The 27418-nt window shown below is 37.4% G+C and overlaps 1 protein-coding gene across 1 annotated transcript in view; it reads left to right on the plus strand.

Annotated features, from left to right (window-relative positions):
* IQGAP2 (IQ motif containing GTPase activating protein 2) overlaps positions 1-27418 on the plus strand; it is a 369993-nt gene that overhangs the window by 334617 nt on the left and 7958 nt on the right. The window contains exons 29-34 of the mRNA XM_069096257.1: positions 1184-1286; positions 2263-2401; positions 19477-19564; positions 22315-22527; positions 24486-24646; positions 26422-26559. Coding sequence (XP_068952358.1) covers positions 1184-1286; positions 2263-2401; positions 19477-19564; positions 22315-22527; positions 24486-24646; positions 26422-26559 — 842 coding nt within the window. The remainder of the gene's footprint in view (positions 1-1183; positions 1287-2262; positions 2402-19476; positions 19565-22314; positions 22528-24485; positions 24647-26421; positions 26560-27418) is intronic.

A 27418-nucleotide genomic window follows, 5' to 3' on the forward strand; every position in this document is an offset into this window, starting at 1 on the left:
AATTTTCTTATTAGCCAGCTATCTCTTTTCCACTTTAGGGGATAGGATTCATCAGTCAGAAAGCATTATTAAGCATCTGCTATATGCCAGGCACTATACAAGCCACTGAGTCTTCAGCACAGCAGGGATAGAACATAAAATCCTCACTGCATGGTCATTTACATGCATCCTAAAGGCAAATAATTCCTCTTAAAATGCAACAGCGAACTGTTGGAGAAGAAGTATTCAAGTCTAATCAATTCTTAATCGCTAGCAAAAACTAAAGCTACATTGCAAACAGGAATTGGTCATGGGTCTCTTCCCAATATCTGAGTTTCTTTGTAGCTCCATAGCATACCTCTCATTCAACTCACACCATGTTATGTAACTCTTGTATGCAGAGCACCAGGAGACCTTTGCTTAGGTCCCTTGTTTCTACTGGTTTTAGACCCTCTTCCTGATGGAGAAAAACATCACTCAATCACATATTACCTAAATATCTAAATCCATAAAGTTTATCTATCTAATTATCTAAATCCATAAAGTTTAAAAAAAATGGAACAACTGTTCTGCAAGGTTGGTAGCAAAACTAGATCAGGAAACTTTGTGAGGTGAAATACTGAAATAAGTCTGATAGCAATGCTATGCAATCCCATATCCTGCTACTACTTTTTTTTTTTTAAAGCAATCGGGGTTAAGTAACTTGCTCAAGGTTACATGGCCAGTTATTTCTGGGTGTGGTGCTGAGTATCTGAGTCCGGATTTGATCCAGGTCATCCTGATATTGGAGCTGGTGCTCTTACTCGCTGAGCCACCTGGCCGCCCCTAAGCAATTGGGGTTAAGTAACTTGCTCAAGGTTACACGGCCAGGTGTTTCTGGGTGGGTGCTAAGTGTCTGAGCCCGGGATTCGATCTCCAGGTCTTCTCAACACTGGAGCCGGTGCTCTTACTCGCTGTGCTACCTGGCCACCCCCCTGCTACTACTTTTGATGCTTCCCTGTTAACTAAGAGAAAGGAAAAATAAGTCTCTTCCTTTCTCCTCCCATCCCTTGAATGCCAATTCCACATTCAAGTTCTCAGCTACATTTAATAGAAGTAGTATGTCCAAAAAAAAACTAGAAGAGGAGGGACTAAATATTGGGTGGCAGGTTAAGAGTTAACTCATGACTTTTGTCGTTATGTCTTTTTTTTTTTTTGTATTAAGCTGCTATTAGAACACCAAGATGCAATTGCTTCTGAAAAAGATGACCCACTGAATGAGTTGCTGGAACGTCTGGGAGAAGTCCCTGATGTGGAATCTTTTCTCGGTAAGATTTTTTTTTTTAGCTAGTCTTAAACAAATGAATGAATGAATGAAGTAATTATTAAGTCCTTAATATGTGTTAAGCATTTGGTATACAAATAGAAAATTAAGACAGCCCCTGCTCTCAAGGGCCTCACATTCTAATGTAGAGACAAAACAAAGGGAAGTTTCAACTGCAAGATAGATGGAGGAGTCCCAAGGCTCTTAGGGAGTAGCAGCAAAAGAGATACAAATGCCCCTTCCTTCATATCATTTCCACTGATAAAATCATATCAATTTATGATGTTGAAATATTTGACACTAGACTGTAAGTTTTGCTATTCCAAATGCTTTTAGGGTCCTGAGCTGTCTTTGTCAGGGTCTGAGAGAGACAGTGGTCAAGTGGTAGTGATAGTTTGACCTGATATATGCTGTCTCCTCTTTCTCCCTCAAAGTGCTTTGATTCTTTAGCAAGTCTGGCTTGACTACCCTGTCAAGTGATAACCAGTCATCTTCTGGTTTTCTGTCCCATTACAGATTGTGTCATTAAATTTTTGATATGCATAATAGGGCAACCCTATTCAGACCCACTATTTTATGAATGGGTGTTGTAGGAATTACACTTTGTTATCTGATAAGTCACACACACACAACCACCCCAAAAAGCTTGTCTTTTTAAATTTTTTTCCAGCCATGAAGAACCAGGTTTTTAAGGTATTTTCATTGAGGTATTATAGCATTTTTTTAAACTGATTTTGTTTTATGTGTGTGGTTTTTTAAAATAATAATTCAAAGGGATAAATGTTTGTAAGTGTACTTACATAGGAAACTGGAAGTCATTTTCAGATAGATATATGAGAAAATGGTTTGTTCAAACACATTCTCAGTATTTGAATAAGAGTTGATTTTTTTCTAGAAATCCTTTTTCATATACATTTTGGTAATCATGCTATTGTAATAAGTAAATGAGCTAGCAGAATAAATCTTTGTTTTTCCTACAGGGGAAGGAGCTATTGGTTCCAATGACCCTAACAAGGAAAATACACTAAATCAGCTCTTGAAGACTGAAATTTCACTATCACTGACTAGCAAGTATGATTTAAAAGGAGAAGATATAGATCTCAAATGTCTTATGATAATGTAAGTGATTTTTGTTTGCTATATATATATATAATATCCTGTACTACATGTGAATTTTAAATTTAAATTAACTTATGGTTAAATTCCAAGGGAGAAAACCACACATATTTCAAAATCTGAGTATTTAAAAATATATTGTCTTCATACATTAGTCATTCTAGTCAATTCACTAATTCATATTTTTAAATTAAAATTTCTATATTTGGGTTTTTTTAACTGTTGTTTCTAATATGAGCAAGTAACCTTCATTAAACTTTTCACGAAACTATTTTGATTTACTGGATAGACATATTATGGGTTGAAACTTTACAAAGAGCCCAGAAAACCTCTTTCAAATCTATTTTGTACAGTACTCCTTAAGTGACCTGAAGGTTAGGATAACAAAAAAATTTCTTTTAAATATACTGCTCTCAAGGTGTTTGTATTCTATGGGGTGAGGGCAGGCCTAACTTTAACTTGGCATCTCATAATTTCAGGGTCGTACTTTATGAGCCCCCCATTCCTAATGTTAACAGTCCTAGGTAGGAATCTTGTCTTTTCAACAAAGTGAGTATGCCACATAAGATTCTCCTGCTGTATGTATGCTTAAGTGCATCTCAAAGGCAAAGAATTCCCCCTTTTCTTCCCAGAATGCAACAGGGGACTGTTTTGATCATTCACTTAACCGTCTTTCAGGGCATCACATTTCCTCATCCATAAAAATTAGATGGTTTGAGATGACGAGACCCATTATCCCCTTAAACTAAATCCTATGATCCTAAACTCATTTAATGGTTATAGTTATTTTCCAAAGAAAGCATGATCTCAAGAGAACAAATATTCACAGTGGTCACAATAATGAGAATGAAAACAATACTAAAATAATAAAAGTAATGTCTAGTATTCATATAACTCCTTAAAGTTTGCAAAACATTTTATAAATGCTATCTCATTTTACCCTCACAACAACACTGGGAAGTAGTTACTCATCCCCATTTTACAGATGAGGGAATTTGGGTAAAGAGATGTTAAACAGGTTGCTCAGGGTCATCAGTGTTTGAGGCTGGATTTGAACCTGGGTCTTCCTGTCTTCATAGCTAAAGCTTTTTCAGCTGTTCCACCTAGGTGCCTAGCCAACTGAGCCATTCATTTTAATGACCAGTCTTGATCATGGAGAAGAGATGGTAAAACTTATTTTCCTCCTTTTGGTAGAGAGGAAGGAAACTACAGGAGCTGAATTGCTTATATAGATATATAGACATTTATATTGATATATACACACACATACAGAGTCAGACGGGATCTCTTTGTTGATCAGTTTTGCTTCTCTGTTTTCCACGGTTATAAGGGAGGGTGCAATGGAGAGCAGTATGTATATCAGCAAATGGCTTTTTAAAAGAAATCAATGAAACAAGATACTTCCCTCATAGATCCCTCTGTGGGTGTCTTTGCTCTGCTTAAGCAGGATTTATGTATTAATTTTAATACTGTAACACTAAGCCTTTGATGGTTTTATGCTTCTAATTGTGAGACTTGGCTAAGTTGTCAGAGTGAGATGTGATTGCTACTAGAATACTCTAATGGATCGGTCATCTTACTGATGTGGATGCTGCTGCCATCTTTGTCTGTGTGATTCTTGTCCCTTTCCTCCCATAAGTTCTTCAAAGGGGGTCCACCCTCAGTGGTGGCCTTCTTCATTTTCTGTTGAGAGCACAACGATACCCACTATTATCTCTCACTTGTCATAAGACCAGTTCATCTTCTTTTTCAATCATATGTTTCTTTGATGACATCCTTTTCCTTCATTGTCCCCTGAGTGATTTTTTTTTTCAGGGGGTTCCTGATCTGTGACAAAATAGCACAGGAAAATTCCCTCTACTGATACAGGCTGGCACCTCCTCTGTAATTTACAATCTTTAAGAGAGTTGTCTAGTGTACCAAAAGGTTAAATAACCTGCCCAGGATCACATAAATAGTAGATATAAGAGGCAGGACTCAAGTCCAGTAGTTTTCCCTGACTTCAAGGCAGGCTTTCTATCCCCTACACCACACTGCATCTCACCTCCAAGTAATGGGGCTCATTTGTAATTCTTCAGAGACCCTGGTGTATTTCATAATTTAGCAGCCACTAAAAATCCTGGAGTAACCAATCAAAATTATTTTTGAATTGTTGTTGTTCGGTCATGTCTAATTCTTCATGAATCCATTTGGGATTTTCTTGGCAAAGACACTGTTGTGGTTTGCCATTTCCTTCTCCAGCTCATTTTACAGATGAGGAAACTGAGGCAAACAAGGTTAAGTGAGTTGCCAGAGTCATTCACATAGCTAATAAGTGTCTGAGGCCAGATTTGAACTCAGAAAATAAGTCCTCCTAACTTCAGGCCTGGCAATCTCTCCCTTATAAAGCACTTAATTGTGCCATAACTGATGATAGTACATCCATCCTAGCCAAGAGGAAGATTTAGTCAAGTCATTTGCAACATAAAAGGAAATTACCCTGCTTCTTTCCCTTCTCTGTCCATGTCACCTTGAGCCCCTGACTCAGCTTCCCTCGTGGTTGGTACTAGAAAAGGAGGGACCTGGATGTGATAATCTCTAAGTTTACTTTAAGTTCTAAAGTTCTAGGATCTCGTGATTGCCTTTCTTTTCTTTGTTGTGTTTGTCCTTCATTTGATGATGATGACATGACCTGCGGTTGACTTGGATTTGAGTGAGGGAGGGCTGTGCAAGGTCACCAGCCTCACTTTCTCCTCCAGAGCCATCTTGGTCCAGTGACCAGATATTCTGTGTATTCACTGGATGAATAGGGAATTTCAGTTTGAGCCATTAACTTTTTTGTTGATCCAGTAGCCACAGAATTGCAGAGGTGGAAAGGCATTAGAAGTCATCAATTAAACCAAGGAGAAGACCCTGCAAAGAGGGTTTGTCCCAGGTTGCATTTAGTGACCAAAGTTAATGATAGCGGCCATAGGTCAATGAAATGTTTCTCTTAATACCCTGACAAGATCCTCAGCTCACATCTGGTGTATCAAGGCTATCTCCACAGAAAAACGGCTCAACCTAATTTCATTGAGTAAAGAAAAACTTGTTTTCCAGCTAGTATCCAGAATCATAACATCGGTACACTCCATCCTTTAAACTCTGGGTTTGTCTCATCTCATATTACACTCACTAAAGAAAGCAAGTGTTCTTACTTTGATGGCCAGTTAAGATACAGAAATGATCTACTTGATCAGCTCTATGACCTTGGGCAAAGAACTTGACATTGCTGATTCCCATTTTGTTTTTTTTAAATATGAGTAAAGAGAGAAATGTAGTCATGATGGATGATCTTCTGTAACATTCTGTGAATCATCCTAAAACCTTTAAAGACTGAAAAAATAACCACATTTTAACTAGAGTCCAAGCCAGCAAAGTCTCCTAAATCTAGATTATATGCTAGGTTGTATCTTAGTGGTTTGTAGACCCAGAGACCTCTCTCTCATAGCATGATCTTTAACACCTGAATATATTATTCATCACTTTATTGCTAGGCCAGAACAATCACTAAATACCAAACTTATATGATGTGAAATTTATTTAAAATACATTCTACTAGTGGTCTTTATTTCTTACAAGCTATTTAGCTCCCTTCTCTCAGTGTGTTCTCTCCCAAGACCTTGTTTAAAAATGCTTCTCAAAAAAAAGTACTTCTCTAATCTAACAGAAAATTCTACCATTCTGTCATGATCTCAAAATCACTTTCTGTCTCCCAAACTGTCAAGCAATAGAACATCCAGGGTCTCGCGCAGTTTAGGCCCCCTGCAAAATAGCTATTCCAAGCCTTGTGAGAACAACTCTCACATATTTGAGTGAAAAGAAGAAAAGGAGTTTGTGGTTGTGACTCATCCTTAGCTGTCTGAATGTTCCCAGTAAGTCATCATGCCTTAAGCATTTTTCCCTTGTCACACAGTCCAGATTTAGGCAGTCTACCCGACTGACATAGTTCCATGATTTTTTTTTGTGTGTTCTTGAGCAGAATACATTCATGGAGTGGCTGACGGCCCATGTTCTTATCTCCATGGTTTTGACATTTAGACTTCAAACTATGTCGAAACATACCCTAGTTACCTTTATTTGATAAGTGCTGATCACTTACTATGCACAAGACACTGATGTTTTCTGCCGTCTTGGGGTGCAGAGTTCAGTAAAGGAGATAAGTAAAAATAGCAGACATTTATTATGCACATACTGAGTGCAAAGTGAAAAAAAATGCCTGATGACTCAAGTAAACCATACTATGCAAGGTCTGAGGAGGCGGAAGTTCTTCAGCGTTAAAGAAATCTGCATGGAGGACATAAAATACATGGGAGGTGGGGGTTAATGGACAAGGAGGAGGAGGAGGGCATTCCAGGCATGGAAGACAATCTGATCAAATGCAGACACATGAAAATCCAGCATAATATGGCTGACTATTTAGAGTGTGTGGAGTGGGATTATATGAAAAACGCCTGAACTGGTCAAGTGGTCCTACATTGTGGAGAGGGCCTTGAATGACAGGTGAGGGAGTTCCACCTTTATGCAGTAGGCAATGGGAACCAGATCGATGCATTAAGAAGGATTATTCTGGCAGCAACGAGGAAAATAATTTGTAAGAACAAAAAAGAAAGTTTGTAAGGATAGTCATAGGTTCACAGGATCACTATAACTCTGTAAGTGACCTCCAAGGCCATGTAGGTCAATCCCTTCATTTTACAGATGAAGAAACTGGGACCTAAAAATATTAAATGACTTACCCAAGGTCACACAGGTAGTTATCATAGGTGAGATTTAACCCAAGTCCTGTGATTCCAAGTTCAGTTATCTTTCCATTGTTTAGGCAGATGGGAATGAGGTTTTGTACTCTGGTGGTGGCTGTGGGAAGGGAGAAGGAAAGCTAGGTGGGACAGAGAGGGCAGTGATGGTCAGTGAGGCTTCATAACAAATTGGTTATGAGAAGTGAAGGCGAACAAGCCACAGGTACCAGCATGGCAGAGGGATGCTTACTATGCCTGCTGCCTTGGGGAAGTTATCTACTCTCCCTGGGCCAGTTTTCTCATCAGTAAAACATAGGGATCAGACTATACACCATGTAAGGTCCCTTCCATCCCTCTGTCCACGATTTTATGAGAAAGGAATAAATGGAGGTGCTATTGGTAGAAACACTAAAATCAGAAAAAAGAGCATGTTTAGAGAGGGAAGATACTCATTTCTTTTTGGACATGATTGCATTTGAGATGCTGGTGACACATACATGTGGGGATGTCCTTTTGGAACCTGCAACAGCTCTAGACCTCAGAAAAGACATCAGAACTGGAGGTAGAGATTAAGGAGTCATCTGTGTAGAGGAAGTTACTGAATCCAAAGAGAGGAAATGAGATTGCCAGAAAGAGTCTGGAAAGAGACTATAAGAGAACCAAGGAGAGTTCTTTGAGTAGTACTCACATTAAGGAGTCAGCAAGAGGATGAGCAGTTAAAGAGGTAGGAGAACAGCCAAGAGATTATAATCAGAAATGACAGTTGCAAGCCACTTGAAGGTTTGCAAAGCACTTGGCATTCATTATTTTTTTTGATCATCACAAAACCCTTGTGAAATACTACATGTATTTTATGCCCATTTTATAGATGAGGAAACTGAGGCTGAGAAAGAGGTTGAGTGACTTGCCCATGGTCATACAGCTAATGAGTATCTGAGATAGGATTTGAACTCAAGTCTTCCTGACTCCCAATTCTACCTCCCTGTCCATAGTAGCACACTACCACAATTAAAAGAATCTCCAGAGCCAAAAGAGGACGGTTTTTCTACTAAGGGAAGTATGGTCAGCAATGTAAAAAGAGGCAGAGAAATTCAGGAGGATGAAGACTGGAGAAAGGCTACATTACACACATGGAAATTAGAAAGTATTTGTTGCATTTCAGAGAGCAGTCTCAGTAGACGGGTAGACCCTGGAGCTGGCTGACAAGGGGTTGGTGGTAGGGAAGAAGTTTAGTTAAGATACTCTTTTCCCCTAGGCTTAACTGTGAAGAGGAGGAGAGAAGTGGAGTCATAGGAAGGCTGTCTTTTTTTAAAGGATTGGGGACATCCAAATACAGTTTCATGGAAAGAGAGAGAAATTGGAGGTATAAGAAAGTCTTACTGCTGGAGCCAGGGTCCTTAGGGAGTATGGATAGGAAAGAGAGGATCAGAGACTCAAGTAGGGATTGTCCTTAAGAAGGAGTAGAATATCTCTTTCTCAGGTGACCGAAGGAAAGAAAGAAAAAAGGAAACGGTGATGGTGCTCAGAATGCTGTTCTTCCATCAGAGATTGAGGAGCAAACAGACAGAAGTGTCAGAGAAACACAGGGAGGAAGAAATATCTAGGGAGGAGAGGGAAGTCAAAAGTGTCACTTACTACAGAGTGAGGCCTGAGAAAAGACCATCACATTTGTCCATTAAGAGCTCATCGGTCACTTTGGAGAGAACAATTTCAGTTGAGTGAGATAGGGGTTTTTTTTTATCCATATCAGACTTTACATTTTTCCATATGAATTTCATCTTTTGCTAGATTCAGTCCATCCACTTAAGATCTTTTTTGAAGCCTGACTCTGTCATCCAGTATGTCATCTATTCCTTTATTCAAATTATTGGTGAAAATGTTAAGCAGTCCAGGGCCAAGCATGTATCCCTGGAGCATTCCACTAGAGACCTCCTGCCATGTTAACATTGAGCTACCAGTCACTACTCTTTGAGTCAAGCATTTCATATTATAATGTGATCCATATGTCCCCCTTCTTATTTGTGTACATATCTCAAGCACCCTACCTATATTATAAACTCACATCAGGGCAAGAATGGTGTTATCTTTATAACCACTACAGTGCCTTACACAAAGTCAGCACTCAAAAGTTATTTGATAAAATGTCATGCCAAACATAGCCCCAAAGAAGAAATAAGAAAATATTCTTGCCTCCAGTCTTTCCCCCCTCCCACTTAATAGTATTATCTTTTTTCCAATTACATGTAGAAATAGTTTTCAACATTCATTTTTATAAGATTTTGAGTTCCAGATTTTTCTCTTTCCCTCCCTCCTCCCCAAAACAGCAGGCAATCTGATATAGGTTATACATGTACAATCATTACCACATTTGTCATGTTGTGAAAAAAGAATCAGAACAAAAGGGAAAAACCATGAGAAAGAAAAAAACAAAAATAAGTGAAAATAGCATGCTTCAATCTTGCTTTCAGACTCCATGGTTCTTTCTATGGATAGCATTTTCCATCATGAGTCTTTTGTAATTGTATTGCTGACAAGAGATAAATCTATCATAGTGGATCATTGCACAATGTTGCTGTTCTGGTTCTGCTCACTTCACTCAGCATCAGTTCATATAAGTCTTTCCAGGTTTTTCTAAAATCCATCCACTCATCATTTCTTATAGAACAATAGTATTCCATCACATTTATGTACTAAAATTTGTTCAGTGACAATGGAGCCGCTATACTTGGACTCTTACATCCCTTCAAACCTCTCATTGATGTATAAAAAAGTAGAAATGGTACTTCTGAAAACATAATTGGAAAGGCAGCTGTACTAGACCACATATATGCAGAAATCTTCTAATATGCACAGAATGATGGTTTTGAAAGTACTTAGGAATAGATTTTTTTTTTGCTTTTTGGAGGGCAGTTGGGGTTAAGTGACTTGCCCAAGGTCACATGACTAGTTTTTGTATTGTGTCTGAGGCCGGATTTGAAATCAGGTCCTCCCAACTCCAGGGCCGGTGCTCTGGAATAGACTTTCAATCTGAAAGACAGAAGGGTATGGAGTGCTTGGGGGAAACAAATCATGGAGCAAGAAAATATCAATAACTGCCAATGCATATGCCAACTTTCTTTTATCTCCAAAAGAATAATCTTCATATGTAGCAAGGACATCTCTGATGAAGTTACAAGAAGAAAACAGGCAGGCTTTCACAAGTCTGCAGAAGCTTTTAAACTACATCTTTATAGTCACCCAACTGTCTGAAAGATGCAGAGGATACAGGTGTTTGTTTCAATAGAGTGAAAGAGAGCCTTAAAAGCTTCTCCTTCAACAAGGTGTCTGTCTCCTAGCTATATGTTAAGATCATATGAGATTCTTTGAAAGCTATAACCTCCTGATTATTAATATTAAATGATTCAGAAAGAAGGAAATATACATACTCAACCAAGGTGTTTGTAATGGTCCTAGAGGATGTCTTGCAAAGAATCTAAATGAAAAAGGGATTGATTCTCTCTGGATGGAGACATCCTCGAGACATTTCTGTTGCCAATAAGATTGTGTTGGTAGCATCAGATCCTGGAATACTATAGAATCTCCTGAATGAGATCCATAATCCCTTTGGCCTAATTATCCACACTTGGAAGAGTCTATCAAAAAAAAAATTGCCCATTTTTCAGGTCATCATATGTAGTTTGATGGTTAATAACTGAAACAGACCCAGAAATAAACAGAAAGAAGAGGGTAGACCGTGTCACCTTTGGGAAGTTGTATAGTGCTTTGAATGACCCCTAAAGATTCATCTGTTTAACCATAGCATTCTACCAGTGATACTATACAGTTTTGAGTCATACAATATCATTTTTTAAATGAAATTGATTAAATTTGAATGTACAGGAAACAATTCACTACTGACATGGGAATTATTTCTGAATTGACTATCTCCATGCAGACCAATCGCCAAAGAGCAACCAAAATCATTGCTCCAAAAAATCTAAGATGTAGGTCACCCGAAGGTCAATGTGTGATCATGACTGGGCTGCAATATGTTTCCAGTAAAGAAATTCATGGGACAAGTAGAAAGGAGATAGTGTACCTCCCTCCCCGTCTTTGCAGAACAAAAGAAGCTATGGGTATGGCAGCTAGATGGTGTAGAGGATAGAGGGCTGGGCCTGGAGTCAGGAAGACCTGAATTCAGATCTACCCTCAGACACTTAGTAGCTGTGTGACCCTGTGCAGGTCACTTAACATTGGTTGCCTCCGTTTCCTCATCTGTAAAATAAGCTAGAGGAGGAAATGGCAAACCACTTCAAAAAACCTCAGGTGGGGTCACAAAAAGTCAGACATAACTGAATAACAGCAATTAACAACAACAAATGGGTGTGGAATATTGCATGTACAATTAGACTCAGTTAACGTGTTGGTTAGTTTTGCTTAATTGCTTCTCTTCTCCTGCCTCCCTTTTTATTCCTTGTTATAAGAGATGGTTCTCTGGGTAGGGAAGAAAGAATGTATTTGGAAATCAATGTGATATGAATGAAACAAGTTGTATAAAGTAGGTCATTGGGAAGATGTATAACTGAAAAGGAAATAGGTCAGTCTTATAGCAAGATGAGGGTGGGAGAATAGTCAGGAGACAGTCTACATGTTCCATTGACCTCCATAGCAGTGTCAAACTATGGAAATAGGCCCCTAGCATGCTGGGTGAGCCCCCAAAGAGGATTTATGGAAAAACACAGACAAGAATGGTACAAGATGAAAAGATACTGGATGGGTTATAAAAACAATGGTGTAATGGATAGTTTGGTAGATTTGGAGTCAAGACTTAAATTCAAATCATCCAACCTTTTAAAAAACTATTAATGTGAAGTCTTTTCCTGGCCATGACTACCATTATCCTGGTGATTTTTCTACCATTGCCAATAATGATGACATTATGGATTCTTTGAAGTACATACTTAGTCTGTGTCTTTTAGTAGAAGACTTAATAATAAAGACTATATTTTATTTGTATTCTCTCCAATGTCCTGATGCCTAGTACAGTAATCTGAGCACAATAGCTGCTTAATAAATGTTTATTAAATTCAAGCTGCTTTCTTTTTAACTTGGAAAAATCATAATCTGAAATTATTCTTTAAGTTTAGGGTGCAAACTGGAAAAGGAAGAAACATCCATCCTAAATGACTATCTAAAAAGTAGCTCCCACAGAAATCCAGTCAATCTCCCACATGGTTATAATCTTGGTTTTATATTTTTGCCTACATTTGTCTCTTAGTGGATTATGTACTACTAAACGTTTCCAGACATTTTCCCAGTCTCTCCTGTATTTTAGGATCTTAGAACCAGATGAGGTCATTCTCTCCTGGAAAATAAAGTACTAAATTTTTCACATTTCTTGGTATTCAGACCTGATTTATAACCTGAAGTTTTGTTTTGTTTTTTGTTTTGTCTTTTAACCTGAAGTTTTAAAAATCAAATTTGATCTCTATATGATTTCTCATAGTTCTAAGAAATAAAAGTAGTTGATCTCTTCAAATGTTGACATTATGATGTGAACATATTGCTATCATAATTGCCTATGTTCTTCTAAGTATGATAAACCTTTATAATGAATGGACATCCTATTTTAAACATTTTGTATTTGTTTTTATACAGATTGGGCACATCTGTCATTTGTAAAGGAATTCATCATATATTTATATAATTGCATGTGTATCTGTGTGAACACATTTGAAAGGATTAAAGCTTACGGCAGGGAGAAACTATGAAAGCATAGACATAAAATTAAACCCATTTTTAATTCAAGGAATCAAAGGAAACTTCTTTTAGCAGTAAGAGAATCCATTCCCAGAAATAATGTTAGCATATGGTTTAAAGTGAGCCCTGTACATGGAATATACTGATGACAGTCAGTACTTGCTTATTTTTTTTTAAAGCAGTCAAGGTAAAGTAACTTGCTCAAGGTTACACGGCCAGTTATTTTTTGGGTGGGTGCCAAGTATCTGAAGCCGGAACCAATCCTGGGTCTCCTGACGCTGGGGTCAGCGCTCTTACTCACTGCACCACCTGGCCGCCCCCTACTTGCTTATTCTTTATGCTAAAAATTCTTCATTTCTTTGACCACTGCATCTAATCCCTGATTAAGTAGGGATTACCAACTGACAGTGTACAGAATGCATCCTGCTGGTCCACCAGATGATATCACATGGGAGGAAGGGTTGCCAAAGGGAGTTTCCTGGCTCTTACCTAGCTAAAGCTGACCATCTTACCATCTTTCTTTTTCCCCCTTCCATTGAAGGGGACAATCCTTTTAAAAAAAAAAAAAAGGATTGGACATTTAAATTCAATTTTAATTTAAATCCAAATTTAAATTTGGACATTTAGTGTTTGAAATTTTTAGTTCCAAATCCGCTCCCCTCCTGCCCTCCCTCCCCATTAAGAAACCAAGTAATATGATATCAATTATACATGTGAAGTCATGCAAAACTTCTTTCCACATCAGTCATTTTGGGGGTGGGGGGAAGCAAGAAAAATAAAGTGAGCAAAGTATACTTCAGTCTGTACTCAGAGTTAATCAGTTCTCTCCCTGTAGGTAGATAGTATTTTTCATCATGAGTTCTTTGGAATTGTCTTGATTTGAATGGCTGTCTTTCACAGTTGATCATCATTATAGTATTGTTCTTACTATATACAATGCTCTCCGATTCTGCTCACTTCACTTTGAATCAGTTCATATAAGTCTTCCTAGGTTTTTCTGAAACCATCTTACTCATCATTCCTTGTGCAGTCACTCCATCATAATCGTATACCACAATTTGATCATCCATTCCCCAGTTGATGAGCATCCCCTCAACTTCCAGTTCTTTGCTATCACAAAAAGAGCTGTTAGAAATATTTTTGTACATATATGTCCTTTTCTCTTTCCTTTGATCTCTTTGGAATATAGACCTAATAGTGAGCCAAGGATGTGCAGAGTTTTATAACCCTTTGGCCATAGTTTCAGACTGTTCTCCAGTTTACAACCGTACCAACAGTGCATTAATATCCCTGTTTTTCCACATTACCTCAAGAATTTGTCATTTTCCTTTTTTGTCATGTTAGCCAATCTGATAGGTGTAAGGTGGTAGAGTTGTTTTAATTAGCATTTCTTTAATCAGTAGTAATATAGAACACTTCTTCATGTGACTCTTGATAGCTTTTCATTTCTTCTTCTGAAGATTGCTTCTTTATATCTATCCTTAGACCATTTATCATTTGGGAAATTACTCTTGTATAAATTTGTTTCAGCTTCTTTTGTATTTGAGAAATGAAGCCTTTATCAGAGAATTTTGCTGTAAAATATTTTTCCAATTTCCTGATTTCTTTCTAATTTTGGCTGCATTTGTTTTGTTTGTGTGAAAACTTTTAATTTAACATAATAAAATTATCCATTTTACTTTCTATGATCTCCATCTCTTTGTTCATATCCATAGTTCTAACAGGTAGATTTCACCATGCTCCCCTAATTTACTTAAATCACCCTTCATGTCTAAATCATTCACCCATTTTGACCTTATTTTGATAAGTAATGTGAGATGTCTGCCAAACTGCTTTCCAATTTTCCTAACAATTTTTTGTCAAATGATGAGTTCTTGCTCCAACAGTTTGGATTTAACAAACACTAGATTAATGTGAACACTTACTACTATTTATTATATACCTAATCTATTCCACTGATCCACCACACTATTTCTTAGCCAGTAACAGATTGTTTTGGTGATTACCACTTTTTAATGTAGTTTGTAGTTTGCATTTCATGTTACATGTTCATGTAACCCCTCTCTCTATAAGGTGAGATCAAGGACCTTACCCGTCTACCCAACAACCAAGGGTGCTAGTTCACTATGCATTGCGTACTTAATTCATCATCATGCTACTATATTTGCATCAGTACTAACACATGAGAGTCATTCTGGTAGAGTAGATAAAAGAGCAGGCCCTAGAGGCACGAAAACATTTCCCCCCAAGTCCCAGCTCTGTAACTATGGGGGCCTCCATTTCCTCCTCTATTGAGAGAGAGTTGGACTAGATGGCCTTTGAGATTCCTTCCAACTCTTAAAGCTATGGTCCTAAGTCACTTAAATCAGAAACTGAATCATGCACCTAGAGAAAGTAATCTGTTATCCCAGAAGAATGAATATATAATAGGGAATTTCAGTGATGTTGGCTGAATTGGAAAAAGAGATTTGGGGTCCCTGTTAAATCAACCAGGTAAGAATCTGTTCCAGGCAACTCTCTAAGACTCTTGAGTTGCAGAGCCAGGGCCAATATATGTCATTGAAAGGAATTACATTAGCAGAAGTACACTAAGCCACAGGTGTGGGAGGGAAAAAAAATCTCCCAAATACATTTACAGGAAGAAAAGGGCTCAAAGATCATCTATCTAGTCCATGGCTGGGGAACCTGCAGCCTTGAGGTTACATGTGGCCCTCTAGGTCCTTGAGTGTGGCCTGTTTCAGGCAAAAAGCCACACTCAAGGACCTAGAGGGCCACATGTAACCTCAAGGCTGAAGGTTCCCCACCTCTGAGGTCTAACACTAGAGGTATTAAGATATTTACTTAAGATTGCACAGAGCGTTTACCTGCCAAACCAGACACAGGAACTACATGAACATAAATATAAAATACTTTTTATCCAAATGAAGTTAGATCTAAATAATTGAAGTACTATTTATTGTTCATGAATAGGCAAAGCCAATTTATTTTTATTTGCTTTTTGGAGGGCAATTGCGGTTAAGTGACTTGCCCAAGGTCACACGGCTAGTAAATCTTAAGTGTCTGAGGCTACATTTGAACTCAGGTCTTCCTGACTCCAGGGTTGGTACTCTATTTACTGTGCCACCTAGCCTCCCCACCAATTTAATTTTTTTAAATGACGATTTTACTTTATTTATGTAATACTAATTAAGTTACTAAACAAATTATCTCCCTGAATTAGAAAAAAATAACAAAGCTAATTCAGAAGAACAAAAGGTCAGGAACTTAAGAGTAAGCAGGGGGAAAAAGATGTAAATAAAGCAGATTCAGTAGTATCAGACCTTACGCTATAAGGTGAGAGCATTGTTGAAGTGTTTAATGAATAATTTTTATTATTTTGAATTAAAATTTTCTCGTATAAATAAAATATATAAAGCCAAGAATAGAAGGAATCCAGAAAATTGGGGGGAAAAAACTTTCATAGACAATTTCTCAGATAGAATTAGGGTTGGAATATTGCTGTGATGTAGGAAATGATGATCTGGTTGATTTAGAAGAACATAGAAAGATTGGACTTATGAAGGAAGATGCTATATCTACCTTCAGAGAAAAAGATGACAAGTAGAAATAAGCATACTATGGTCTTACATATTTATATGAGTGTGTATATGTATATAGGTGTATGTTTATAGATATCTATGTGTGTATATATGTATGTGTGTATATACACATACATATATGCACTTAATTGTCGTCTTCTTTGGAGGGGAGAGAAAAAAAGTAAAGTGCAAAGCATAAAACAAATGGAAATCTACATGGAAGCAAAAAAAAAGCTGAACAGCTTTGAAAACAATATGTAGTATTTATTATATAGGTTTTCTTGATGGAAATGTATTGAATCGAATGTATTGAAATATATTGAATCCTCTCGTGTTCTGCTGTGCACATGACGATAGGTTTTTTTTTCTTATTTTGTATTTAAGTTTAAAATAAATTTAAAAATAAAAACCAAAAAAATCACACAGATCATAACTTCATAGTTAGGATTTGATCCCATTTCCTCTGATGCTAAATCTACCACTTTTTCCACTGCCTGGAAAGATATCCCTTATCTTTATACATATATATTTAGAGTGAATCAGCTGCAGTTAGAAAGACCTGGTTTCAGGGTCGGCTTCTGATATGTAGCTGTGTGATCCAAGGCAAGTCATTTTACTTCTAAGTGGCCCAATAACTTATCTAAGACGAATTGCTTTTCTGTACTGGTGGAGAGAGTTTCCACACTGAAAGTTACTACAATGATAAAATTACAGATTTTGAACAGAAATACAAAGTAACTGAAACTACAAAAGTGTCTGTTGTGCTGCCTGCTTATAGCTCTCTAGGTTTACCTTAGCACAACTTGAAAAGAAAAATTCTGAAGCACCACATAGCAGACACTACTTCATATAGGGGGCCCAAATTAGGAGCTTCTGAGTCTTCTAGGCCACACAGCATAGGTTAGCCACTAGGGTCCACACCCACCCCATAAATGCTCAGAAGATACCTTGGGGACTGATTGTTTGGTTGACTTTCTGCATTCTTTCTGTACTCTAGTGGTCTCAAGAGGAGGCCAGGGCATGCCAACAAGGGGACTATGATACGCCATCGTAACTGATATGATCAACCAATTGTAGGGCAGGAAGATAGGCCACAGCCTCCCCTCCTCACAACAGCGATCAGATTAATTGCTAATTCATCAAATTAACTACTAACGGACAATTATTGGTTACAAATCTACCCTATCCTCCAGGGCATACCCTAGGATTTAAAAAAAAAAAAATTAGTATATTCCATTATCATTTTTATTTTTTGCTTTTTGGAGGGGAAATGCAGGGCAATTGGGGTTAAGTGACTTGCCCAATGTCACACGACTAGTAAGTGTTAAGTGTCTGAGGCCGGATTTGAACTCAGGTCCTCCTGACTCCAGAGCCAGTGCTCTATTCACTGTGCCACCTAGCCGCCTCTATATAAAGCATTTCAAGAATGACAAAGCCCCTCCACTATCATTTTTAATAAAAATATTCATATTAATGAGAGAAAAAAGGTTTTTGTACCTTTCATAAGATTAAAAATATGTTTAAATATTGTTTATTTCATCCGTCATCATTTTAAAATTTTAAAATACATTTTATATTGAATACTATATTAGTATAGCAGTACATAATATAACATTAATTTATATATATATATATATATATATACACAAAACATTAAATACATGCTTAATTTTTTTTCTGCTGGCAGGGTTCTATGATCAAAATAATTTTGAGATCATTTTTCTAGACCTATCAGCAAATCTTTGGTACTCTTAATTTGAACCTTGACTGGAGTTTGGAAGCCAGTATACATATAGCAATGCATTGCCTTTTATTTTCTTCTGTTTTTCTTTCCTTAAAAGCTGAAAAAAAATGTCAAATCTGGCACATCTTAGGTATTAAATAAATGTTTGTTGATTTGACTTGGTTATAGATTGACAAGGTCTGGTCTTGTCCTGCTCAGCTTTGCACACTGGCTCTTTGCCTGGCCTTAATCCTGATACCACAATGCCCATTCACTGAAGCTTCCATGCCACCAGCAATTCTATTACCTGCTCAGCCTGCATTGGCCTACAAATCTGAATCCCAAAGCTGTGATTTTTCCCATTACAGGGAATCTAGAAATATCTGTCTATGTAGGGGTGTGTGTATGTGTGTGTGTGTGTGTGTGTGTGTGTCTTTAGACATGTTTAGACCAGTTGTGTGGCCCTGGGCAAGTCACTTAACCCTGTTTGCCTTAGTTTCCTCATCTGTAAAATGATCTGGAGAAAGAAATGACAAACCACTCCAGTATCTCTGCCAAGAAAACCCCAGACAGGGTTATGAAGAGTTGGACACAACTGAAATGACCAACAACACACACATATACATGCATGTATAAATATGGATTTATACAGTATGGATATAAATAATACAAATATGTTTATACATATATGTATACATATTTACATGTATATGTATATAGTCCAGGGTTACACTTTGGTCACCTGAGCACTAAAGTCCTTTCCAGCTCAGTTGCTATACACTATAGACAGACACATATATACATACTCACATATGTGTGGGTGTATGTGTGTGTATTATGCCTATGATTTATCTAGCTCCTAAAAGAAGGTGATAGATTTCTTTTTAAAAGATCATAAAAAGGAAACTCAATGCTCCTCATATCTCTGCACAATAACTAGTCAACAGTACTTACTCCTTATTTCTGAACACAAAAAAAGGCATCAAAATCAAAAACAACAAGAAAGCATAGATACTATCTCTTGCACTGTTTAAGCATAATCCAATCTCAATTGCACAGGGAGTTATAAAAGACAGACTTGGACCTGCCAGTTTTCTCAAACTTTAAGGAACCTTCAAACAGAATGCTTTGAATTTATACAAGAATGAGTAAAATTGTCTTTGAGGTATTGTGTGAGATGGATTTGTAAAGTGTCTCAGAAAAAGCACAGAGACACTGATGAACACAGCAGGGCCATGTTTCTTTGAGTATAACTTTTACTTTTTCTCTCATTTTACCAAGGACCAAAAGGCTGGTGCTCGAGGTAATCCGAATTCAATCAGGGACCTCATTAGCAGAAATCCTACAGACACCAGCAACTCCAGAACAGGTACTTTGTCTTTGGATGTGTGGATAGTAGTCAATAAAATATCTGGGAAGTTAACAGTCATACAAAATGCTTGGAAGTGTTTTTGCAGATTGCACTGTGGTGCTGTGTTCTTTTTTTTTTCCTTTTTTTGAAGGGGGGAAAGTAGGGCAATTCGGGTTAAGTGACTTGCCCACGGTCACAGCTTTTGTGTTAAGTATCTGGGGCCAGATTTGAACTCAGGTCCTCCAGACTGCAGGGCCGGTGTTCTATTCACTGCACCACCTAGCCGCCCCCCTGTTGTACTCTTATCTAGCATAATGGCAGTAATAATAAGAACAATAGTCATAATAACAGCACCTAGCATTTAGTTGTCGTTTTAAGGTTTGCAAGGCACTTTACAAATAGTATCTCATTTGAGCCTTGCAGCAACCCTCAGAGGCAGGTGTTGTGATTTTCCTCATTTTACAGATGAGGAAACTGAGGGTAGGTTATGTGACTTGCCCAAGGTCCTACTTTGGTCAGCTGACCACTAAAGTCCTTTCCAGTTCTTTTTTTTTTTTTTTTTTTTTTTTTTGCTTTTTGGAGGGAGGAAGGTAGGGCAGTTGGAGTTAAGTGACTTGCCCAAGGTCACATGGCTAGTTTTTTGTATTAAGTGTCTGAGGCCGGATTTGAATTCAAGTCCTCCTGACTCCAGGGCCAGTGTTCTATTCACTGCACTACCTAGCAGCCCTAGTCCTTTCCAGTTCTGAATCAGTTCTGTCAGCTGAGGGCTGCTACACATACCTTAAGTATATGAGCACCTTTCAAATAATTTGAACACAATCACTGAAACAAAGCATTAGAATTATACTAAATGTACTTGAAGTGCCTTAGATTCATCACTTTGAGCCTTAGCTGTTGAGCTGTGGATTTGGTGACATGCTGGGGAATATTTCTGGTTGGCAGCATCCCAGATGAAGCAGAGTTTTCCTTCTGTTGTTCATTTGAAAACTGAAGAATCATTCCATAAAATCAAAATCTTTTCTGTTGACTTCAAAATCCGTTTCCCAAGGTTATTATTTATAATATGTAATATATATATATAGAATGTATGTAATATATAATACCAGAGTATATTATTTATTTAAAATGGAAAAACAGTCCCATTCTGTATGGAATTTTTTATCAATAGCTTGAAATATTTTGTTTCTTCTTGATAAAGTTTATACTTTCATCTAAGTTATAATTTAAAATGTCCACAAATTATTCTAGCTGTAAGGAACTATGTGGTAATAAAAATCACTAAAATTAAATGGAAGCTATTCACTTTCTTATGTTGAGCAGAATTGTTCCCAATTTCCCTGAGCCTTCACTAACTCTTGCCTACTCAATAAAGTAAACTTTTGTAAGCATTCCTGCTGTAAAGAAGCCAAAATATTTGAGTCAATTGGCTACTCCTTAAATCACATAAATAAAATATGTTGTGGGTGGAAAGCTGCATTATTTTAATGTGAGATTTTTATCTTTTATTGTGTATTTTTGTTACTCTTATTTACTATTTTGTTGTTTCCAATCTAAATATTTGCTGGCAAACTAGCAAATACTTTTGCCTATATCATGGTATCCTGTACCATGTACATCTTGTACCTAATAACGATCTACAATTAGTTAATTAAATATAACCCACCAATAACACCCATAATTCATTGTAGGGTGTAGTTCAGTGAGGAGGCAAAACAGCTGTCTTTGCTTTATTAAGGATTTTGTTCATGTGAATAACAGGAAATGTTTGTCATCATCTTTTTTGTTTTTTAGAAATCTCAAACTCTATATTTCTCAGCTTTTACCCATGATATTGTCAGGGCTTGAGTCTGTAGGAACCTCTTCTCGCACAAAGACAACTCATGACTGGCCTATGAGTCTCTCTATTTACCAATAATCATCCTGACAAAACACAAACATGTGCCAGATTTCAACCTTTATTTCGGCGTTCTCTTCCTACGGCTGCTATAACCATGTTTCACCCAACCACTATAGATTCAGAGCTCAAAAGGAATCATAGACATTATCTTTTCCAACTCCTTCATTTTATGCATGAGTAATTGGTACAGAACTGAGATTTGAACCCACTTCCTAAGGCGAGCACATTTTCTATAGAGCCATATTGCTTTTCAAATTTCATTTCAATTTCAACTTCTGTCTTTTCTGGAAAGGAAGACCATGTGTTTAAGAGAGTAAGAACATACCCATTGCTAAAAAATACTTTTGGCTTTGGTAGTGAAGGGTAGCCTTTTAAAACTTTCTGACTGATCTTGATAAAAAGAGGCTTTGTCGATACGCATCTATGTCTTACATGCAACATATAGATATTTGAAGATATAAAAATTAGTTCTTTGTAAAGCCTACTTCAATTGAGTAGATTTATTCTCCTGGGTTTTTTTTTTCTGTCAAAAGGACCATTTTTAGAGTTTTCTTGGATGGCCTATTCCTAATTTAATGCCCATTGCTCACTTTTCATCCCTCTTTTCCTCCCTTCTCCTCTCCTCTCTTCCTCCTTTTTTCCTTTTCTTCCTTTCTTCTTTCCTCCCTTCCTTTCCTAACTCCCTTTCTACCTCCCTCTATATATTCCTTCCTCTGTCTCTGTCTGTCTTTCTTTGTGTCTCTCTGTCTATCTCTGTCTCTATTGCTCTCTCTCCCTCACACACACCCTCCCCCCATCTTATATTTACATTTTGGGGAGAGGGAGAAGACAGGAAGGTGAAAAAACAAAAATTTTTCTTTATGTTTCTCAGGAACTTAAACATTCCTTAGAGATGGAGAATAAGGCGATTTTGGATTCCAAGACCCCTGAAGAAATGAAAAACAACCAGTCCATGCTTGAGGATAGCCAACTACCCTTAGAGCAGAAGAAGAGGAAAATTCAGAGGAATCTTCGGATACTGGAACAGAATGGACTTGTATCATCAGAAAATAAATACCAAGAAGTTGTCAATGAGATTGCTAAGGTTTTTGGCAATGATATTCTTTCTTATTTATTCAACAAAAATTGTTTGAGCGCCTACTATGTACAAGTTTTTAGGCTAATTGCTATGTAGGGATACCGAGATGTATAAGACACACCCCATGATTTCCATGGGAGCTTAGAATCTATAGCAGTTTGACATAGATATTGACAACAGCCTGCATATGCAAGACTACAGATGCCCTCCCCCAAATTAGGAGAAAATAAATATTCTACAAAAGCTACCAACCACCCCCATTAAAACACACCTCTGAATTTTGGGGAATAAACAAGAAACCAAGAATACTTTATAGATTTTTAACATTATCATGATACTTAAGGTGCTCTTTGCACATGACATCAAAATGCTCATGCTACGTGAACTTCTATTATGGGAATATTTCTTTGTCTGATTCTTTGGCCTAAATGCAATCATAAAAGGTTTGCAGCTGAACTGCTAGCTGGTTTATGCAAATTCTCTTGCAAATCTTGCTGACAAAAAGTCTCAAACTATTGTGGGACTAAAGGGAAAAGAAACATAGGAAGTGACTCTGTAGTCTGTATGTCAGAGATAAGAGAAAGTATACATTGTATAGGGAAGCACTTTCATCCTTTCATTCTCCCCTCATCCCTTATAAATTTACCTACATCCAAGAAGGCAAAATGAGTTAGTTGAGAGATCAGGAATATAATCAGAGCTTCTTACATGAAGAAAAAAGATATGCTCAACTTCATTTTGCTTTGGAATCTCTGGGTGTTTCTGGCTGTAGTTTTCTTCCTTTTAGCTCCAGGGATGACTTGTGGCCTTCTTTACTGTGGAGAAATGATAAGAGTTTTTTAGGGGGATGATGAGAGAGGAGTCAATGTTTTTTCTTAATACTATTATTATAAGGCTTTTACTCTAACTGGATCCCTGTTATGAAGGAACCTCACTTAAGGTGGTAGAAGAGGGCCTTCAACTAATCTTAGAAGTTTCTGCAGGAAGACTTAAAAATTGGTCTAGCTGCATTGGTATCAAACTTTTAGCCCACGTGGAAGCCACCACCACACTCATGAACCAGATTAAAATGTAAATGGGAAATGATTAACAAAATAAAAATATTGTGCAACGTAGATAATGTTAATTTATGGTTTTATAAGTCAATATTTGACCTGAAGGAGTTGCTTCTCTTTGAGTTAGACTCCATGTGTCTAGGGGAAGCAGCCAAGGGTAACCTCTATTTTCTAAAGCAAATATATCCAAATCCTGTCCATTAGATTACAAGGAATGAAAATTGGTTTCTAGAAGTCACAACTGCATATCAGTTTTAGACAGTAGCCTTTTTTATCCTCCAGGACTTGTTTTGAAGTACTAATTTAAAACCTTAATCGGCATTGAGATGCCATGGATATTCTTCCTGTGAAATCTCTGAGGGAAACAGGGTTAAATGACTTGTCTAGAGAAAGGAGTTTTATCCGATCAAAAAATAAAATTGTTCTTATTTCCTCAAGTGAATAAAATGATCATCAGTGGACCCCACCCATCAGTCCAAATGCATTTATACAAAATGTAGTGAATGTTCAAGGGTCTGGAGAAATTACATATGCCCTGCCAAAGAGTCCTCCCTTGTAGCAACTAGGTTCAAAAGAATAATTTTTGTTGTAAGCCATTTGTAAGATTATTCTAAAATTCTTGCCACTGGTTATCCTACAATGAAAATGACCTTAGCAAGTGTTTTGTAATTAGCAATTTCCTATTATTATATAAGATCAAAAATAGTTTTTAATTTTTTTTGCAGGTAAGAAATTGAAATAGTGACTTTCTCTAGAATATTACAAATTTCATATACATACACAGTTTAAATAAGAGAAATTAGTTCATGAAACTGTATTTCAATCCCAAATTACCAGTGCTTTAAAACAAATTTCAAAATGGCGTTTCTGCATTAATCATATATAATGGGGGCTCCTATTTATCTTCAGGATATCAGGAATCAAAGAATGTACCTTCAAAGTCGGAAAGCTGAGTTGGTGAAACTCCAACAGACCCTGAATGCACTTAATTCCAAGTCAGCATTTTTCGAAGATCAAATTAATTATTATGACACCTACATAAAGACTTGTTTAGACAACTTAACAAGAAAGTAAGTTCAGATCATCTGTCTCATGAAGGCTTTATTACATTCATGAAAAGAACCAGAGATGCCTGTGATTTCAGTCAATTGGGTTTGGGTTTTAAGTATGCTAAGTATTTAAAAAAGTAAACCATCATCCTATATTCTGTCACCACTTACAGTATGAGCTAAAAAGGCACGAGTGAAATTTTTTTTTTAAGCAATCGGGGTTAAGTAACTTGCTCAAGGTTACATGGCCAGTTATTTCTGGGTGTGGTGCTGAGTATCTGAGCCTGGGATTCGATCTCCAGGTCATCCCGACACTGGAGCCAGTGCTCTTACTTGCTGAGCCACCTGGCCACCTCTAAGCAATTGGGGTTAAGTAACTTGCTCAAGGTTACACGGCCAGGTGTTTCTGGGTGGGTGCTGAGTGTCGGAGCCCGGATTCGATCCCAGGTCATCCCTACTCTGGGACCGGTGCTCTTACTCGCTGTGCTACCTGGCCACCCCTGCACAAGTGAATTTTTAAATGTCATTTTCTATATCCATTTAATAAGGTTTATATAAACTTTATAAGTTCCTACCCACTTATACTAATTTGAGTACTAATTCATGGAGAGATTATAAGAATGTAGGATTTCTGCATTCATTGAGTAGAGGATGACTACCAGAATTGGGTACTTAATATTTTTGTTTTCAAGAGGATACAGCTACAAGATGTCATAATATTCCAGGTATAGCACATTCATGTGTCTATTAGTCAGTCATTGCAGTCGTGTCCAATTCTTCATGACCCCATTTGGGGTTTCCTTGGCAAAGATACTGGAGTGGTTTGCCATTTCCTTCTCCAGCTTATTTTATAGATGAGTTAACTGAGGCAAACAGGATTAAATGACTTGCCTAGGGTCACACAGCTAGTAAGCATCTGAGGCCAGATTTGAATTCAGGAAAAGGAATCTTCCTGACTCCAAGTCTGTCTCTCTGTTCACTGTGGCATCATCTAGCCACCTGATTAAGCTACTTCAAATGAATCATTTTTAAAAATTCATGAGTTGAGCTTTAACGAAAAGTTCATTTTTTCTCTTATTAGATTAATTGCAGGCTTATTTGATAACAACATAGTAATATTAACATGAACATGTGCTTAACAATAATAATAATAAATAGCTGATTTACCAAAAGCTTTACATATGTTAACTCACTTGGTCTTCATAACAACCCTGTGGGGTAGGTGCTATTATTATCCCTGTTTGACAAGGGAGGAAATTGAGGCAAATAGAAGTTAAAAGATTTGCCTAGAATCACACAAGTAGTAACTAGGCCAAATTTGAACTTGAGTTTTCTGATTACAAGTCAAACCTATATTCTATCCACAGCACCATCTCTGGCTTCCTCAGTCTAAACGATAGTGGATAGCAGCAGAGATACCAAATATAAAAGAAAAAAAGATTATCAATGAAAAGATTTTAAAAGACACGGAAGAAAACAAAGCAGTTCAGAATGAGAATGCAAATAAAGTAATTTTGTTGCTAATGTATTAAATTTAAATTTTAAAATACTACATGCATGACAGAAGTTCATGGTTCCATATACAATCCTCTTTCTTGTTCTCAACAAACTGAAATGTTCATGTTTGTTGATGATCAAGTTCATAATTTTTAAAAAATATTAATATGTTGAAAAATTCTCCATTGTATGGTAGGCTAACCTGAAATATGTAATGCATTAAATGCGTTCACTCCCTGCCTTTGCTACATTCAACATATTAATACTTTCAATGATAAAAAGCCTTTCTCTCTTATCAGAAACACAAGGAGGTCAATTAAATTAACTGGAAAAGAAGCTGCAAGTAGATACAAGAAGGCAAAACCAGTGAGGTACACAGCATCCAAGCTCCATGATAAGGGGGTCCTGCTGGAAATTGAAGACCTTCAGACCAATCAGTGAGTGTTACTTTGCACCTGCAGGGGAGCCAATTACCCCTTAACTATTTCCATAAAGACCCCTTAAAAGCATCTGCTGCCTTTGAGGAGAAATTTTATAGGTCCATGAACCCTTATAGCCTGATAGGGTATAATCTAAATTTCCTAGCCTAGCATTCAGTGGCTTTCACAATCTGACCCCAGCCTAAATTCTTAGCCCTCTTATCTCTACCTGCTCACCTTGCAAAATCATCTCCTCCTACTATACTGAACTAACACTTAGCTCTCTCGTCCCTATTCCATTGTTCTTGTTGTCTCTCTTTCAGGGTCCTCTTTTTGCCCTCCTCTCTGCTGGTTCATATCCCACTCATTCTTCAAGGCCAGCTCAGATCCCACTGCTGAGCATCTTTCTCTCCTAGAAATGGCCCTCTTCTCAATTCCTGTACTCCTTGCTTTCAGTGACCTCCAATTGGCAGTTTTCATATCCTATACTTTGAATGGTTGGTTAGCATTTCATTTGTATGGCTTTTCTCCCCAACTAGATTAGAAGCTTCTTAAAACCAGGGACCATTTCTTAAACTTCTTTGCATCTCCCAGAGGCCCTTGCATAATGTAGGTGTTATGCTCCTTAGTATCTATTGGTTGACTTCACTTCCTGGCACAGAGCCTCCACTTGGCTCATATCAGTCTATTCACTGTCCCCTTGAAGTAGATCATTCTGCTGCTTTGACCTTCCATGTAGCAATCTCCATACTCACTCTACCCATCTCTGCCTATTGGTCTTCCATCTGCTTCAAAGTTCACTTGCCCCCATAAAGGCTACTACAAATTATTCCCCACCTGTTCCTCTTTTCTCTCTTTTTTCCCCCATTTATCTTAT

This window comes from Petaurus breviceps, unplaced genomic scaffold, assembly GCF_028583685.1.
Source record: "Petaurus breviceps papuanus isolate PSGF00001 unplaced genomic scaffold, PetGlider_PUasm1.0 229, whole genome shotgun sequence".
Taxonomy (NCBI): domain Eukaryota; kingdom Metazoa; phylum Chordata; class Mammalia; order Diprotodontia; family Petauridae; genus Petaurus; species Petaurus breviceps.